Genomic DNA, 17,649 nt, shown 5'->3' on the forward strand with positions numbered 1-17,649 from the left:
AGCTTGGTATCCGTTAGATCTGTTGATCTTAAAAGAACGTGCTGCAGAAGAACTTGAAGTATTGCTGTAAGTTGTGCCATATTACCTTTCCTTTGTTAGGATTTATGAAGATTAAACTTGAATTTCTTTTCAACTGATCTTATTGTGGGGAAATTGCAACAGAAAATCTGTTTAGTACAGTAAATGAATTGGGAAATATGTTCCTCCTGAGACACAGTCAAACCTGGTTGCTCCTTGTGTTCCAGAAAGGCATGCCAGGTAAGTCTATTATATGTGGTCCTTTACTCTTTTCACTAGATGTTGTGTTTCAAGTTTGTTGCCTGCTTAGATAACAATAAACAATTGAATCTGTGTTGCGTGCCAGTAAAAGCTTGCTTCACCGATGACTGACTGCAAATGCATTATTTTTGAAAAGGGATTTTTTTTTTCCAGAAGGTTCACACCAAATGCGTGATAATTTTATTCAGGTACCTATAGCCATATTGGGCTTAATTTTGTTGTCTTTCAGTCTTTGTAACTTTGTTTTTTATTATATATAATTGGTCCAATCCGGACCAAGTTCAGATTTTATTTTTTTATTTAAAAAGGTACCTATAGTTATATTTCTGACTTGATAGTGGTGTATTGAGATGTCCAGTGGCTATGTGTAGTTGTCTTAGTAACTCTTGTTCCTTGTCTAATTATTTTTTTTTTGAGAATGAGTTCCTTGTCTAATTATTCTTGATGCAACAAATTTAAAACAGATCAATATGCCTAGTCAAAACTGTTTTAAGCATTTGAGAATAGAAGTTAGGGATGGTAGTTTGTTATATATCAATCTTTTTTTTTTTTGAGAAAGTTAACTGGTATTATAAACATAGAAGTACACCAATAGTGAACTCCTGTAGTAATTACATCAAAAGTATAGAGGGTTTACCAAAAAGAAACTAAACACCTATCTCCCTCATAAACTATCTAAGAATAGGGTGATGTCCCCCGGATCCTTGGGAATAGAATGGATACACCAAAAGTAAAAGGTCACTAAACAATTCATTTTAATGCTTTGGAAAGGGATGCTCTTGTTCTCAAAACATCTCTGATTTCTCTCACTCCATATTGTCCACCAGATGCAGGCAGGGACAATCTTCCATCTCTCCTTGTGTCCTGACTGATTTCCATCTCTATTCCAACATGCTAGGACTTCTGGGTCCATGTGATACCTCTTCGGTTAATGAAATACTTCCATAGCTTCTCAGTCACTTTACAATGCAAAAAGAGATGGTTTATTGTCTCTGTCTCAGATTCACAAAAAAAACATCTGGAGCATAAGTCCTTTCCTCTTTTCATTAAGTTATCCTGAGTCAGAACAGATTGTCTTGCAACAAGCCATGTGAAGTAAGCCACCTTATGTGGTATTTTCCCTTTCCAGATCATCTTCCAAGGCCACAACTCCTTTGTTTCAGTTGAAGTGTCTAGTAATTTGTAGGCTGATTTCACCTTGAACTTGCCATCTTTCTCCAGCTTCCATGTCAATTTGTCTTCCTCACAAGTGAGGTTCTTGGCTTGTTCCAAGGTATTATAGAACTGAGTCATTCTCTCCACTTCCCAGTCATTGAGGAACCTTCTAAAAATCAGGTTCCATCCTTGTTCATTTCTGACTTCTACAATTGTAGCCATTTTCTGCTGATTGAGAATATAAATGTCTGGGAACTGCTGTCTCAAAGGTGTTTGTCCCATCCATGTATCATTCCAGAACAAGGTTTTCCTCCCATTTCCCACATTAATCACAGAGTTGTTCCAAATTCTTGGCCACTGATTTCTAATAGTTCTCCATAGACCCACACCATAAGGAGTATTGACCTCCTTAGTAGTCCATGATCCTTCCTTTCCATATCTTGCAAAGATAGTGTCCTTCCATAAGCTCTGATCATCTGTTGCTAGTCTCCAGAGCCATTTTAGCAGAAGGCTCTTATTGTGGGCTTTCAAATTCTTAATTCCCAGACCTCCCTCTTTTTTGTTGGAAATAACAGCATCCCACTTGACCAAGTGAAATTTCTTGACCCCTTCCCCATTACCTTGCCAAAGAAAATTTCTTCTGATTGTGTCCAGCCTCTGAATGATCTTCCCAGGCATAGGAAAAAGGGACATCATATAGGTTGGCATGGCATCAAGAACACTGTTGATAAGTGTGACTCTACCACCCGAGGACAAGTATTGACTTTTCCAGTTAACCAACTTCCTTTCACATTTTTCTACCACAGAGTTCTAGATGCTCAAAGATTTACTCTTTGCTCCCAAAGGCATGCCAAGATAGGTGGTGGGAAGTTCCCCTATCTTGCCACCTAAAATGTTTGCCAGGAGGCTGATCTGTGGTACTTCATTCACAGGATAAATAAAGCTCTTTCCCCAATGTTATATATCAATCTCTCAGTAGCTTTTGTTTTTGGATTTGATCTAGTTTTGATATTCCATTTGAGCCTTCAGTTTCGAGGGAAAACGAGAGAATTTTGGTGTTCACTAACTGATAACCTTCTATGAACGAGTTGATGGTTAGGCATATTTTACTCAAGTACTGATAAAATTATGCAATGCAGCATTTTCTGCTCAACCACTGATATATCTGCACAACAGTTTTAAGTTTCAAAAAAAAAATAATATAGTTATCTGCACAACAGTTTTTTCCTGTAGTGTTGTGAAAATAAATCCATCTTGGATGACAATATTTGTCGGAAGAGGGGGTGGGGTTAGATCACTCCTGTCAACTCTAGTCTGTCAAACTTGCTTATTTCTATGATGTCCTTGTTCTAATGCCCGGTTATGTGGAGGAAAGATAAGAAGCTCCAAGGTAGTTGGAATGGTGATAGTTATAACCCCAGATATTTACCTTGTAAAAGTTGACGTTGTGGTTGCTCTTTAAGTGTCTGTGCACTGGGAATCTGCATGACTATAAATATGGCTTTGCTTGTGAAATGGTTTTGGAGAATCATTTTTGAAGTGAGTTCTTTGTGGCATGTAGTAGTATTGGGCAGATACGGTAATAGAAATAGGATGATTGGTGAGACTATTATATTCTGTTCACTTCCTGTTGATGTAGTCGTCATATTACAGTGTCCAAGATAGTGAATGATACTGTGGAGGGGATGATAAACTGTAAGGTGGACAGGAAACTGCTGATTTACTGCTTCAGGTATGTACTTTAACATGAGTAACGGAGTATATTCTGCCAGCTGATTTTATATTTGAGGAACCAATAAAAGGCAGCTTCTTTGCATGAGAGTTTACTTGGGCTTACTGGAGCTGACCTGGTGCAGAGTCTCAAATTTAGAAGAGAAGGATTCTTGTCAACTTATCTGCTGTGTTTAAAGGAGATGTCACTTTTATGACTAGCACATGTCAACTGAGTCATGCTGGAGCATATTGCTATGCTGCTCTTTGCTTGTCAAGGCGAGGAGAAAAAAAGAATTTCTGCAGGAATTCATCGCGTATCTGCATATTTTAGTGTTAGTACAACACTTTGTGGCTCTGTTATGGCTGGGGGATGGTCTATAGAGGCCCTTTTTTTCCCTTGAAGATGCAACTGTTTCATCGGTCAATAACATGTCAGACAATTTGACATTCCCCCCATTATGGAGATGCGACATCCAGATCGAAGTTGGGTCACAACTGGATGTTAACTTGTAGCATATGTCAGACTGCTTGATTTTAGTTTTAGTTTTGTAATCGTAGCTTTTGCACGTTCGTAAACGTCTGTAATTCGATTAACATCAGGAATTTTAGTTTAAAAAAAATTCTGATATTTCTTTTTCCTTTTTCCTGTCAATGCTATTCTTTTGATTGGCCTGTTTAATATGAACTTTTTAAGTGCTGGAAAGCAGAGGTATAACTCACATGTTTGGATTTTGGGAACTTGTAAAAATACTTGATCACTATGAAGTGAACCCCAAATCAATCCCCCCAGTAGTCTGTAAAATCTGCTACTAGCACAAGGTGAAAATAATATTCTCCTAGTCATCAAAGACCAAAAGAAAAAAGAACAGATTCTCAAATCAACAACTGTTGTTTTTTCCTTATTGGGACAAAAAAGTATGTATGGAAGAAAATGTAAAGAATAGCATGCTTTGTCTGAAAGGAAGAAACTCATTAACTCAATTTGGTCAAATGTATCTTTCAAATCCAATTTTACACCTTTTTCTTCTCCTCTTTCTTCCTCATTTCCAAAAAGCCACCCAACCCCACTCCACTTACCCTACACTCTTACCATGTTTAAAAGGATACATTTACTTTTGAAGTTGGGCAAAATTTGGTATGGGTTAAAGGTGTCTTGAGAAAAGGGGGGTGGGGGAGATTAAAAAGTCACTAGATTTGGTCTGCACAAATGGGAGACATCAACTTGTAATAACAGTATGGCCCCTACTAGTATTACATTCAATTCCAGTTTCTGCTGCCTACTGCCTCCCATCAGTAAATGTAGAAGTAATTACCAACTGTCTTTTACTTCTTTTTGAGTGAGGCAAGTAGGGACTAGGATTAAGCAATTATAGATTTCTTGCTAATTACAGAAACTCAATTTTATTAAAGTGCATCAGTTAGGGACCTCACACAATAAAATCAGACTCTTACCAACTACCAACAATTACATCCAGTTTCAGTTCTTTACCCCTTGACAACTGCCAAACTGATTTCTTTTGCAGCCAAGACTATTTTCTACTTCTTTTGGAGCCTGATATTTTGTCTTGACATTGTGAATTAGACAATTCTTTCCACAATCATTGCGGGTCTGGATAGGATGGTTCGGATCTCTCCACATATATTTTGGGTTCGAGTATTGGGAATAGAGAACCGTTTGGTAGACAACGTGAATTCTAATTAGTCAAAGCCGGTGAACTTTGGTTAGTTAAACTTGAAAAGTTATCTTTAGACAAGTCAATCTTATTTGTTTGAGTTCACCCTTAATGCAACTTAACAGAGGAGTGGAAATATTTTGCTTTGATCAGTGAAACTAATACACTATTCAATTTTCCCAAAGATATTTAAAAGAAGTAGCAAAAAAGGGAAGAAAGGACAAAAACAACTCAGAATTGTATTCAGAACACAGGATGCTGATGCTATGAATTATGATCCATATTGAAGGTTGGTGATTGGATGGAAAGGCAATCAATTATACATTTGTATGTGAACATTTCTAAAAAATATAGAATTTGCATGACTGAGAATTTATTAGTTAGGGGTCCTACACAATAGCATCAGAGATGCATCAAAGTTGGTCACTCTTAAAAGTCTTAACAGACAGCCATATTGTACTATTATGACAGCTACCAAACTGATATCTTTTGCAGCCAAGCACATTTCTTTTTCTTTTGGAGTGGTAGGGAATAGGGAGCCTAATTTGTCTTGTCATGAACTGAATGGTGTAGCGATTGTCTCGCTGTTTTTAACATGGACACGGTGAAGTTGAGTTCTGCTTAAAGATGTAGAGTACCGTTGACTAGACAGTAAGACCCTCTAGACCTTACCTTATAGCATGACAGTGACAACCTCAACTAATCGAATGTGTGAGAGGTTGGAGGTGGTGACATATAAGGACCAATCTTGAAAGACCACTCTTTCGTCTGAAATGCCTAACCGTCACACCAATCATTTGGAGGCAGTATACTGCTAGGTGGGTAGTTTATCTAGGATGTATGCCTCCTAAATAGTAATAGAGGTATGTGAAGGTAGACTCAAGCTAAGATTACGCTCGTGAGCATAATGGTATAAGCCTTCTTGACTGTGAGACGATTGGTTGAACACCATGCACGAGCAGAGGAAAAAGAAAGCAAAATGAATTTTTCTCTTTTGGGGAGAAATTCTTTGATTGCATATTGAATACAGATACATGTCTTTCTTATTCCATTAGCTAAACCAAATTCTTACATGTCCTTTTCGCTATTACAACCTTCTTTTTTGATGTCAAAGACCAGAAGCTACGCACAAATTCTCATTGGTTCTTAGTTATTCTTAACAATGATGGCTATTTCATTTAAGTCGTTCGGGTAGCACCATTAGATTTTCAGCAAGGTGTGAATTTTGTATGTACATTTTCCTGTGGCTCGGATGAGTATTCTTGCTTATATCATCACGGATATAAACACTTCTTTGTTTCTTATGAACATATCATCCCTTTTTTCTTTGCTTTTCTGGAACTGGTGCAAACATAGGTGCTCTCTTCAACGTTGTTTTTCCTTAATTACTGATGGTATCGGGGAAACCAGTGTGTGGGATGCTCGTTTAGCCTCTATATTCATCTCGTTCCTTATTTACCTAGGTGCAATGCGTTTTTAAGAACTTTTTGAATATATTTACAGAAAAAAGTAGCTAAGAAAGAAAGAAAAGACAAAAATAACTCTTATATTAGGAAAGAACTGTACTCAAAACTCAAGATGCTGATGTTATGATCCATATTGGTGGTTGGTGATTGGATGTAAATGCAAACAATTATAGATTTGTGTGTGAGCTGTTATAGAACTTGCATGACTGAGAATTTATTAAAGTGCATCAGTTAAGGACCCACACAATAATATAGAGATGCACACTCTTTACCCTCTATAAGTACTTGGCATATTTCTGAATTGTATGCCTAACAAAGCATAGACTTCTACAATCTAGACTAGAAAAAGCCTCCATTTTTCCCAAAAAAAAACAAAGTTGTAGTGTTAGAAAATGGCTCCAGTGCCAAGTTTTCCTGTTAAAGTTGGTCACATTGATGATGTTCAAGAACTGAAAAAGATTAAACCATCTTCTATTCCTGAAAGATTTGTAAGAGACATGATAGAAAGACCAAAACTTGCCACAGTTACTACTCCATCTTCCTGTAATCTTAACATTCCTGTTGTTGATTTGTCGAAAATCTCGAATAGCCAGGATTTTCATAATGAAATCATGAAGCTTTCTACTTCTTGTGAAGAGTGGGGATTCTTTCAGGTATGTTACTTGTGTTTACAACATACTGATTACAAAATACCTAAGTTGCTCGGACTCTCCAAAAATGTTGCCGCACTTGTGTCGGATCCTCCTAAAATGCACTAGTTTTGAAGGATCCGACACGCATCTGATGACATTTTTGAAGAGTCCGAACAACATAGCAAAATACTATAGGGTTTCTAATTTTGTTCCTTTTTATCATTGCTTATAGGTGATTAACCATGGGATTGACTTGGACTTGCTTGAAAAGATGGAGAAAATATCTATGGAGTTCTTCATGTTACCTTTAGAGGAGAAACAGAAATATCCAATGGCTCCTGGAACAGTTCAAGGTTATGGTCAAGCTTTTGTCTTCTCAGAAGATCAAAAACTTGACTGGTGTAACATGTTTGCTCTTGGTGTGGAACCTCATTTCATTAGGAACCCAAAACTCTGGCCAACTAAGCCACTTGATTTCAGGTAACCTTAAACTTCAGCTACAGAAAAAAGTATTGAAAAATACAACTGTCGGATTAGCAAGTGTAAATTTGTAGGGACCACCTTAGATTGACTACTAGTTTTAAACAAGAAAAGTTCATTTTTCTTGTTATGGTGGTGTCCGGTCAATTTGCGCACACCTGACTGTATACTCTCATCAGCACATATACTGAGTAACTCTGTAATGAAATAAAGTCTTAGGAAATCATCTAGCGATTACCGTTGTGTGCATCTATTGGAATATTTTAGTCACACCCTTGAATAGATGCTCAGTTTTCGCTCTTTTTGCAGTGAAACGGTGGACATATACTCGAGAGAGATAAGGAAACTATGCAAGAATTTGTTAAAGTACATAGCAATGAGTCTTGGATTGAATGAGGATATTTTTGAAGAAATGTTTGGAGTAGCTGTACAAGCAGTGAGGATGAACTACTATCCAGCATGTCCTAGACCAGATCTTGTTTTGGGATTAAGTCCCCACTCAGATGGAAGTGCACTGACAGTGTTGCAACAGGGTAAATGCAGCAGCTCAGTTGGCCTACAAATACTTAAAGACAATGTTTGGGTACCTGTCCAACCAATTCCAAATGCACTTGTTATCAACATTGGTGATACCATTGAGGTGTGCACTTGTTATGTATATTGTGCTAATAGCTTATATTTCTAAACGTGCGATGACTACTGAATAATAAAGCCTTTGATCTTTGTATTCGTTTACCACAGGTTCTAACCAATGGGAGATACAAAAGTGTGGAGCACAGAGCAGTGACACATCAAGAAAAAGATAGACTATCTATTGTGACATTTTATGCACCAAGTTATGAAATTGAGTTAGGACCATTGGCAGAATTGGTTGATGAAAATAACCCTTGCAAGTATAAAAGGTACAATCATGGAGAGTACAGCATGCACTATGTAACAAACAAACTTCAAGGGAAAAAAACTCTAGAGTTTGCCAAAATCTATGACAACTAATCCCTATAGAGACACACTATTAACTTAAGATGTAGACTATTGACATAATAATAATGTCTTTTGTAAATTCAGTGGGCAGTTTGTGTACTGTTAATATGGAAAGTTCTCTTTGTATAACCTATACTTATTGGAGTATAACATAATGGAAGCAAAGTGGGGTCTTGTGTTTGAAAATTGTGCCCTTTAGTCTTTTTGTTCCTCTTGTTGCTTTTCAAAAGGAGCTACTCCCTCCGTTCTGAAATATTTGTCATGCTATATTTTGCACGCTCCTTAAGATTTACATTAATTAGAAGATAATTTGACTAAATTATCATTATTTATTATCCACTCTATTTGAACTTTTTCTCTTTTGCATCATATTAATATCTCTTGGAAAAAGGGTTTAGTATATCTTTCAACTTAGTTATTTAAAGTTGATATACCCCTAGTTATAAAAATGGTTCATATATACTTCTTTCTTTATAAAAATGACTCATATATATCTCTACTGTTATAAAAATGGTTCACATATATTCTTTTATCTAATGGAATTGAAAAATAATTTTAAATTTATTTTCCCGACTTTAATTCTTAAAGAATTCATGTACGGGTATATGATCCTTTCCACACATGGTTTTTTTACTTCTTTGATTATCAATATTTATGTTTCTTATTCTTATTTTATTTTATTTTTTCTTTAATTCTTTAGTGTAAAAATATGAGATTTTTATTTTTTTAAAAGAAGCGTGAATAGAAAAAAGAAAAAAGTAAGAAAAAAATTTAAAATTATTTTCTTCCGTATGTATTGTAATTTATTTTTGTATTTGTAAAAAATAAAAATTAGGGCATATATGATAATTTTACAAGAAAGTTAATAAAAAAATAAATTTGACAATCAAAATAATAAATTCAAATTAGACGTTGAATAAAAAAAGTCAACAAAATACATGTGGGAAAGATTAAATATACCCCTATATGAATGTCTTGTTTTCATAAAAAATTTAAGAACTAAATTCAAAATTGATTTTTTTTCACTTCCGTTAGAGAAAAAAATGATATACGTAAGTTATTTGTGTAACCATGAAGAGTATATATGAGTCATTTTTAACGATATCTTTCCATTTTTATGACTAAGGATAAAAGTGGAAGCAAACAACTAATTATGTCTTGATTTTCTAAAATAACAAGCATTATAAATATCTATTTTTACAAGTACCATGTACTCTCTACCGTCTATGTGGGAGCTTCAATGTCACTTTTTCACTATTCTGCCTACAAAGATTCTTAATGAGGAAAGAAGCATTGTAGAATTATGAGAGGAAGGCACCACCACCCATGATTTTCAATAGAATCACTTAAATTCAATAATAGACAAAACCATTGGCTTTCCATTGTTTAAGGGGAAAAAAATGTCCCAACTTTTCTTTATGACTAGTGGAGGAAGATTAAAGATCCCACTAGGCACTAATATACTACAAGTTGTCATGAGATTTTGGTCAATCCTATGTTCAAAGTTGAAGCTTTAATTTAAGTATTAATAACAAGAAGAAGAGTTGGGTATAGCAATTAGCTAAGTGTCACCATCCTGCTAGTTATTATACAAACATTTTTCTGTTAAATATCATACCTTATAAATATGATAGTGTTGGTGTAATTAGATATCAACAAGTGAAGAGAGAAAAAAAGTGAAAACTCTATTATTCCCTCTGTCTCAATTTATATGGAATTTTTCGCATTTCGAGATTCAAACAAGTATATCTTTGACCATAAATTTTCATATATCTTTTAAATATTTTGAATTTTCAATTATTGTGACTTATAGTACTTTTTACCTAGTTTACAAATATATAGATTTCATTTAATTTTTTTTTGAAGATTTCATGCGCAAATTCCCAGCCAAACTTAAACTGTTTGACTCTCGAAAAATGAAAAATGTCACATAAATTGGAACATAGGGGATACTATTTTTAGAGAAATATTGAAAACACTTCTGAATTGGACATAATTTATTAGTTTTGTCCCGAACTATTGACAGTCTTAAAAACACTCATCTACTTGACTAACTAAACTTAGATACACTCCCGATCTGCCACATGACATAACAAGTGGTCTCAAACTCTTAAAGGAGCATGGAGCTCTTGATAAAAAATTGAGAGAAGTGTTGAAAACACCTGTAAACTTGGCGAGAATTTAGGGGTATATTTCATTCATGTTACAAGATCATAAGTGTATATTTAAGTTTGATTAGTCAAGTAAATGATTGTTTTTAATAATTCGCGCCGAATTTAGGAATATTTTCAATACTTCTCTCTATTATTTTCTTTTGAATTCTTATAAATTGAATCAACACATAACTAGGATTTAGGGAGCTAGAAGGGTGAAATTTTAGCATTTTTGGTCTAAAAAGTATGGAGAATAAAGCAAGTTAGGCTTGGTACAATTTAGCCACAGCATATCTAAGCAAGTTCATCCCAAATAAAGAAAAAAAGAAGAAGAAAAGAAAATTTGCCATATTCCACATCAAAGATAAACGAAATCTTCACAAGGAATCTAAACCAAACATATCTTCGTAATTAAAGACTTCATATGTTGGCTCTTTTGAATGTGACATTCATCTTGAAAACAATCTATAAAATAAAATATATGATACATGTCTTTTAACATAAGCTTTATGCTTGATATGATTATTCGATATGTTTTTTTTTCAATTTCAATTTACGCCGTATCCATGGTGAATTACTAGTTTCAATAATTTAATTTGTTCTTTTCGCTTTGCTGGTATAATAAAAATCAGAATGTACAAGTGTATGCCACTAAATGGTTAATTAACATTAAAGTTAGAATATAGAAATGTGTATCAATGAATGATCAGTGAACGCTATTTCTACTTTAAAGAGGATTGACCTATTAACCATTTTTGGGATGTCTCTTGGAGATTAATAAATTATCATAATAAACTTACTGTTATAAAATAATATAGTTTGGATGTCCACTACACCAAGAAGTTACTACATAACCTCCTCCATTATGAAGATAACCTCCACCTTTATGATCATTATTCTTGTAACATTTCACCTCCATAACCTCCTCCATTATATTCATGTTTAATGTCATGTTTATGACTAACCTTTTGTATGCCTATATGTTACACTATAAATAGAGGCATAAGGGTTCATATTGTACACACTTGAAGATTTGATAAACACTTGAAAGAAAGCAAGTTATCTTATATTGTTCATCTTGTCTTATATTCTTCTTGTCTTCATCTTTATATTGTTCTTTTGTTCTTAAGTTTTATAACACGATTGTTCTACTATTGCACTTTGCAGGATTGAAGCAAGGTAAATAAAAGAAGGTAAAATAATTGTGTTTATTTTTCTCTCGGGAACACGGTAGATTATAGTGGAATCTATTTTATATTTTACTTGTGAACAAGGTGAATGATTAATATTATTGTTACTGTGCATTTTTTTTTCACCTATGACTATATATACTTTCTTTTGTATGTGAAACTTATTTTATATTTCATTTATGATTATGCTCACTGTTTTGGTTATTACATAAGTTTTTAAATTTATTTTGTTTTGTGTGTGAAATATTTTGGGTTCACATGGAAATTGAAAAAAGAGTGGTGGTAGTGAGCATTTTTATTTTAGTGTAATTAAAATTATTATTTTCTTAGTGTGCAATTGATTCTTTGATCTATAATGGTAATTCACTAGCTTAATTATTGTGCACCAAACATAATATAATATATTGCTATGTGTAACTCTATGTTTTGACAAGTTTAAGATATTAGTACATACTTTGTTGAGAATAATTTAATTGTGTTTCTTTTGTTCTATATTTATTTGTGCATGTTAATCACAAAGTGACTATTTTTTTAACGCTCAATGGTGAGTCCTATTTTATTTGGCATATTATGTCATTGATTGAGGGTAAGACGAAGGATTCAAGTCCTATCGCACCAAGAGGATAATACATCGGGTGAGAGTCCCGGTGCATCATGATAATAAAATGTTGGGTTGGGTCTCAACAAATAATGACCTAAAATGCCTTCTTATGGGTAAGACGTTGGATTCAAGTCCCAATGTTATATAATGACGATGTAATGATGACTGAGTAAATTAATATGCTCTTGATAAAAGTCATGAAACTTGTCCAATTGATTTGCTTCATTCTCTTATGTGAATGCGGTAGCAGTGCATAATATGTCTGAAAAATGATAAGTGGTTGAATGTATGAATATGGGTGTGGTAAAATGTTAATGGTCATCATTGTGGTAATTAAAAGGAAGAACATTATGGGTTCTTAAGATGTTCCTTCAAATGTGAAGATAATTTTGTCCATTAAAGTGGTATAAAAGGTTATTGGACACATTATTTCTTTAGATGGTCCTTCAAATGTGAAGATAATTGTTAAAGGTAATTTTTATCCATCAAAGTGGTATGAGAAGTTATTGGGCACATTGTTGTTGGTGCAACCCAATTTGAAAAGTTTTGTAAATCCTCCATCAAAATAAAGGAATACAAAGTGGTAGTACAATTGGTACATTTGACCTCTTAAAGTGATGTTGAGGTGAGTCACATAAATTTAACAATGCCAAAGCATGACAATGAGTTTCTAATAAAAACTTGCGGAGCATGTACAAATGGTTATGGTCCATTTCTTGAAGAAAATGTGACTTGTGTTTGTATGGATAAGAACATGTTCATGTATTGTTGGATGAATGTCACATCTCACCTCTACAGGAGGTTTGAGAGATTGAAAGGAAATATTTGACATAAATAGTCATTTTGGTCATATACTTTGAGTACTACATAAATATTGTGGTATGTTTTATTATGAACTATTGGAGGACAAAAGAAAGAAATAAATCTTTTTTTCTATAATGGTTGTGGCCATGATCGAAATAAATGTTGTTGTGTGGCAACACAAATTTGTCATTGGTTGTCAAGAAATAAGTCTTGCATGTAATAATTTTAATCATGACAATAATAATAATTTTCTCCTTGAAGGAGATGGTCACCATAAAAATGGTGTTGTGAAATTTATGGTAGTACACAAAATTAATTGAGAGTTCTGAAAGAGCTAATTCGTTACTATCCGGAATGAAATTGTTCATAATATTGAAATTGTAGTAAGTTTCAAAGGAAACTTTTTAAGTTTCGGAGGAATTGAAAAAAAATAATTATTCTGTTGAGACTGTAAATTATTGAAAGATTAAATATTTTCAGATTACTACAATCAAAGCGGGTTATGAATATTTACATAAAAGGTTACCCACCTTTCTCTTGTTTGTTGAATAAAATTATGAGCATGATGAAGGAATCACATGCAAAAGTAAACTAGAAGTTTACTAGAATAAATATTAGTTGGCATAATCGATTGGCCATTCCGGTTCAAATGTGATGCAAAAGAAGTTGAGAATTCACGTGGCTATATGTTTGAAGAAATAAAAGATTCTTCAAGAATTCTCTTGTGTTGTTTGTTCTCGTGATAAAATGATCACTGTACCAACTAAGGTTGGGATTGTATATCCTGAAATTATTTGGAACATATAAAAAGGTGAATATGGGCCCGTTCACTTGCCATGTGGACCACTTACTATTATGATTTAATAGATGCATCTATAATATGGTCACATGTGCATTTGTATCAACTTACAAATTGGTTTTTGTAAGGTTATTTGTTCAAATTGTTAAATTAAGAGCACAGTTTCAAACTATAAAATTATGTTGATAATGTTGGTTGGTTTAGCAGAAATTGTATGCCTCCAATTATAGCTAGACCATTGATTATGAGAATGAATCTCCCAAATAAAATTTGGTATGAGATGAGTTTATTTAACATGCACGCATCAAACCAACAAGGTTCTCCCATCACAATTGGTTCAGGGTCAGGAACCAAATAATTTCCATCTAAAAATTTGATGTGTGCACATATGATTTTATTGCTCCACCACGCACAAAGATGGATCCCCAAGTGAGGTTGGGGTTAAATGTTAGATTTTCTAACATTAGGGGGAGATATGATTAGCAGCTGAAAATTATGTGTGGGGTGAATTATCTAGATCCTTGTTAAAAAAATATGAACTTGAAGTTCAAGAGATAATTCGTTTGCAAATAATTTGTCAGATGTATTTGCTGACCCAATATTTTAGTTAACTGCAAATGCTTTAATAAATATGTCCTTGAAGGGCAAAGTCTATGGTACGTTAAAAACGTGATAGACCAGTCGATTCCAAATGTAAAACTCCTTGAGGAAGGAGAGGAGCAAATTATCAAAATGGTCATGATAATGAGGCAAGTGCTTTAAAAGAGCATATGACATAATACTTCATAAAACCTTGGAAAGGGTTCAGGTACCTGAAAAATATTGAAAATGAAGAGATCTTGACAATTATGTCGTATAGGAATCGAGTCAAATGACTGTCGACGGTATTTTTGATATGAAGTAGCACTCAATGTTATAAACAACTATGAGGATCTTGAAATCAAATTTGTTATATAATGTGGACAAATAAATGATTGGCCAAATAAAATTTACTATTCGAATATATTTTGTTTCACTTAGAAAAGTGATGTTTTTGAACTTATAGTTCATAGATCAAAATATATGTCAGTGGGGTACAAATGAATCATTGTGCGAAAGTATAACCGTAAGATATAAAGTACGATTTGTGCCTCGGGCATAAAGGGTTGTCGCAAAAGTCCTGACATTATTAAATGGAGATATATTCTCCAGTGGTGGATGCAATGAGACTTATTTCAGTCTGACAATAGATAAAATACTTGAATATGTATAATGAATGATTATCATGTCTAACTAGACGATGAAGGTTTTATGAAAATTGTTGAAGGATTTAAAAGGTCTTAAAATAATATCATTGAGTACCCCATAGTTCTGAGATTGCTTAGCACAAGGAAAGAATATTTTCAACCTCATGAAAGTGATTTAAAATGTAATGTATTAGTGCAATTGGTGCACGTACAGATTGTTGGTTATGCAAATATTAGAAAATTATTTGATATACACAACGAGAGTTATGTGAAGGGATTTTCATATTCATTCAAGTTATGCCAAGAAACTAACAAATCAAGTGACTCAACACATAGAAGATGTGTTCTTTGAGAAGAAAAGATGAGCTTCAATAAAATTGTAATGATCAATCTCCAAGTCAGAAACTATTTGATTATATAGATGCAGAATATTTATTTGATCTGCATAAAGCTTGATCACAAATGAGCTATTTGTTTACATATGGAGGCACAACAAGATCTTGACATTCAAAGAATCAAACACTAGTAACCACTTCTTCAAATCATGTAAAAATAACATTGATTATGAAGTAAGTCGGGAGTGTGTTTGGTTGGAATCATGACCTATCATATTCAGGAAGTATATGATTTTCCTTTGGAAAGGAATATTCTAGCCAACATATACGAAAATAATATATAGCTCAATTGAAAGGAGGATACAATCAAAGGTGACCGGCCAAAGCATATTTCACCAAAATTCTTTTTTCACACATGATCTTCAACAAAATGGTGAGATAGACGTTCAAAAAACTCGTTCAAGTGATAATCTTGTAAACTTATTCACTATGGATTGTCAACATCAATATTTAAGAAGTTGTGATATAAGATTGGAATGCATCGTCTCCGAGCTATCAGTTTTTATCGCGGGGAGAAAAATATGTGTTGTACTCTTTTCCTTAACCATGGTTTTATCCCAATTGGGTTTTCCTTGTAAGGTTTTAACGAGGCAACATTCAAAGCGTATTAAAAGATATGTGTACTCTTTTTCCTTCACTAGGATTTTTTCCCACAAGGTTTTTTCCTACTAAGGTTTTAATGAGACATATTATCTATGGACATCCAAGGGAGAGTGTTATAAAATAATATAGTGTGGATGTCCACTACACCAAGAAGTTACTACATAACCTCCTCCATTATGAAGAAAACCACCACCTTTATGATCATTATTCTTGTAACCTTTCACTTCCATAACCTCCTCCATTATATTCATGTTTAATGTCATGTTTATGACTAACCTTTTGTATGCCTCTATGTAACACTATAAATAGGGGCATAAGGGTTCATATTGTACACACTTGAAAATTTGATGAACACTTGAAAGAAAGAAAGTTATCTTATATTGTTCATCTTGTCTTATATTCTTCTTGTCTTCATCTTTATATTGTTTTTTTGTTCTTAAGTTTTACAACACTTACCATTATTCATGATCAATTTATTTATGAAAAGAGAAAAGAAAAGAGGTAATTTGCCCTAATACTTTTTTTCTATATTTATACTATCACTATCTTTCATTACACTTTTCTAATTTTGGGAGATAAGAACTCCAAGACATCTTTTTCTTTTTGTATTTGATTAGATTTGGGGACCCCCACATCTCAAGCATAAGTATTGGAGGGACAATTCATGACTACACTAAAATTACATAAGAGAGTGGCTAAAGGGGACCCCCACACAATGGTTGGAACCCTTAATTAGACTTTATGACTTTGATGACATTAATATACCCCAACTACTCTCCAATTCACTTTTAAGTAGTATTTTGTTTCTTTTATGTTAGGAAAATATCATTATCATGAGAGATAAAGCCCGTCTTTCGAGAAAGTGTCAATAGAACTCAAGAGAGTCAAATTGAAAATTGAAAGAATAGAAAGCTACAAGCAAAAAGATAGAAAAAAAAAAAGTAAAAAGAATAATCCAGTAGATAGGAACAAAATGGAATTAGATCTTGAAAATAATTGGCACATCAAGCTTATCATACATAACTTTTTACTATCTCTTCTTCCTGTTCTATTGATCAGAAGTATTCAATAACATCTTGTTAATGTAGAATTCGAACACAAAATGACTGAAGAAATAATTAGTAATACTGTCTTCTATTGCCAAAAGACTTTATCTTCTCCTCTTGATAAAAAGAGCCTCCATTTCGAGTTCAACAAAATGAAAGAATTTAATTCGATTATTTAAGTTAGATAGCATTTATCTACGCTAGAATTTGACAGAATTTTTTTTATATGAGTTTGAATTTAGTTAAACTTCAAAGTAAAAATAAATAAAAAGTACTTCTTTTCTATTTCAACAAAATAGAATAGAGTTGCCTTTTGCTAATATTATAGTGCATGTTAGATCTTTTTTGTTTTATTTTTCGGTATTGGATGTTCAAAATCCTAATTCAACCCGAAAGTCTCATTTTGGAAATAAAATGCTCTCCGCCAAAGACTCTATTCCTAGAGCTCAAATT

General features: G+C 33.5%; 1 protein-coding gene across 2 annotated transcripts in view; it reads left to right on the forward strand.

Annotated features, from left to right (window-relative positions):
- The window catches only part of LOC125812163 (protein SRG1), a 104,581-nt gene extending 96,016 nt beyond the window's left edge, over positions 1-8,565 (forward strand). The window contains exons 2-5 of one of the 2 annotated variants that reach the window (XM_049491656.1): positions 6,666-6,939; positions 7,151-7,398; positions 7,708-8,038; positions 8,140-8,565. In XM_049491656.1, the coding sequence (XP_049347613.1) occupies positions 6,679-6,939; positions 7,151-7,398; positions 7,708-8,038; positions 8,140-8,391 (1,092 nt within the window). In that variant the 5' untranslated portion in view covers positions 6,666-6,678 and the 3' untranslated portion in view covers positions 8,392-8,565. Of the gene's footprint in view, positions 1-6,634; positions 6,940-7,150; positions 7,399-7,707; positions 8,039-8,139 lie in introns of those variants that run through there. The other variant, XM_049491654.1, reaches the window with a different exon arrangement.
- The last annotated feature ends 9,084 nt before the right edge of the window (positions 8,566-17,649 follow it).

This window comes from Solanum verrucosum, unplaced genomic scaffold, assembly GCF_900185275.1.
Source record: "Solanum verrucosum unplaced genomic scaffold, falcon-dt-bn FXZP01000115.1, whole genome shotgun sequence".
NCBI lineage: Eukaryota > Viridiplantae > Streptophyta > Magnoliopsida > Solanales > Solanaceae > Solanum > Solanum verrucosum.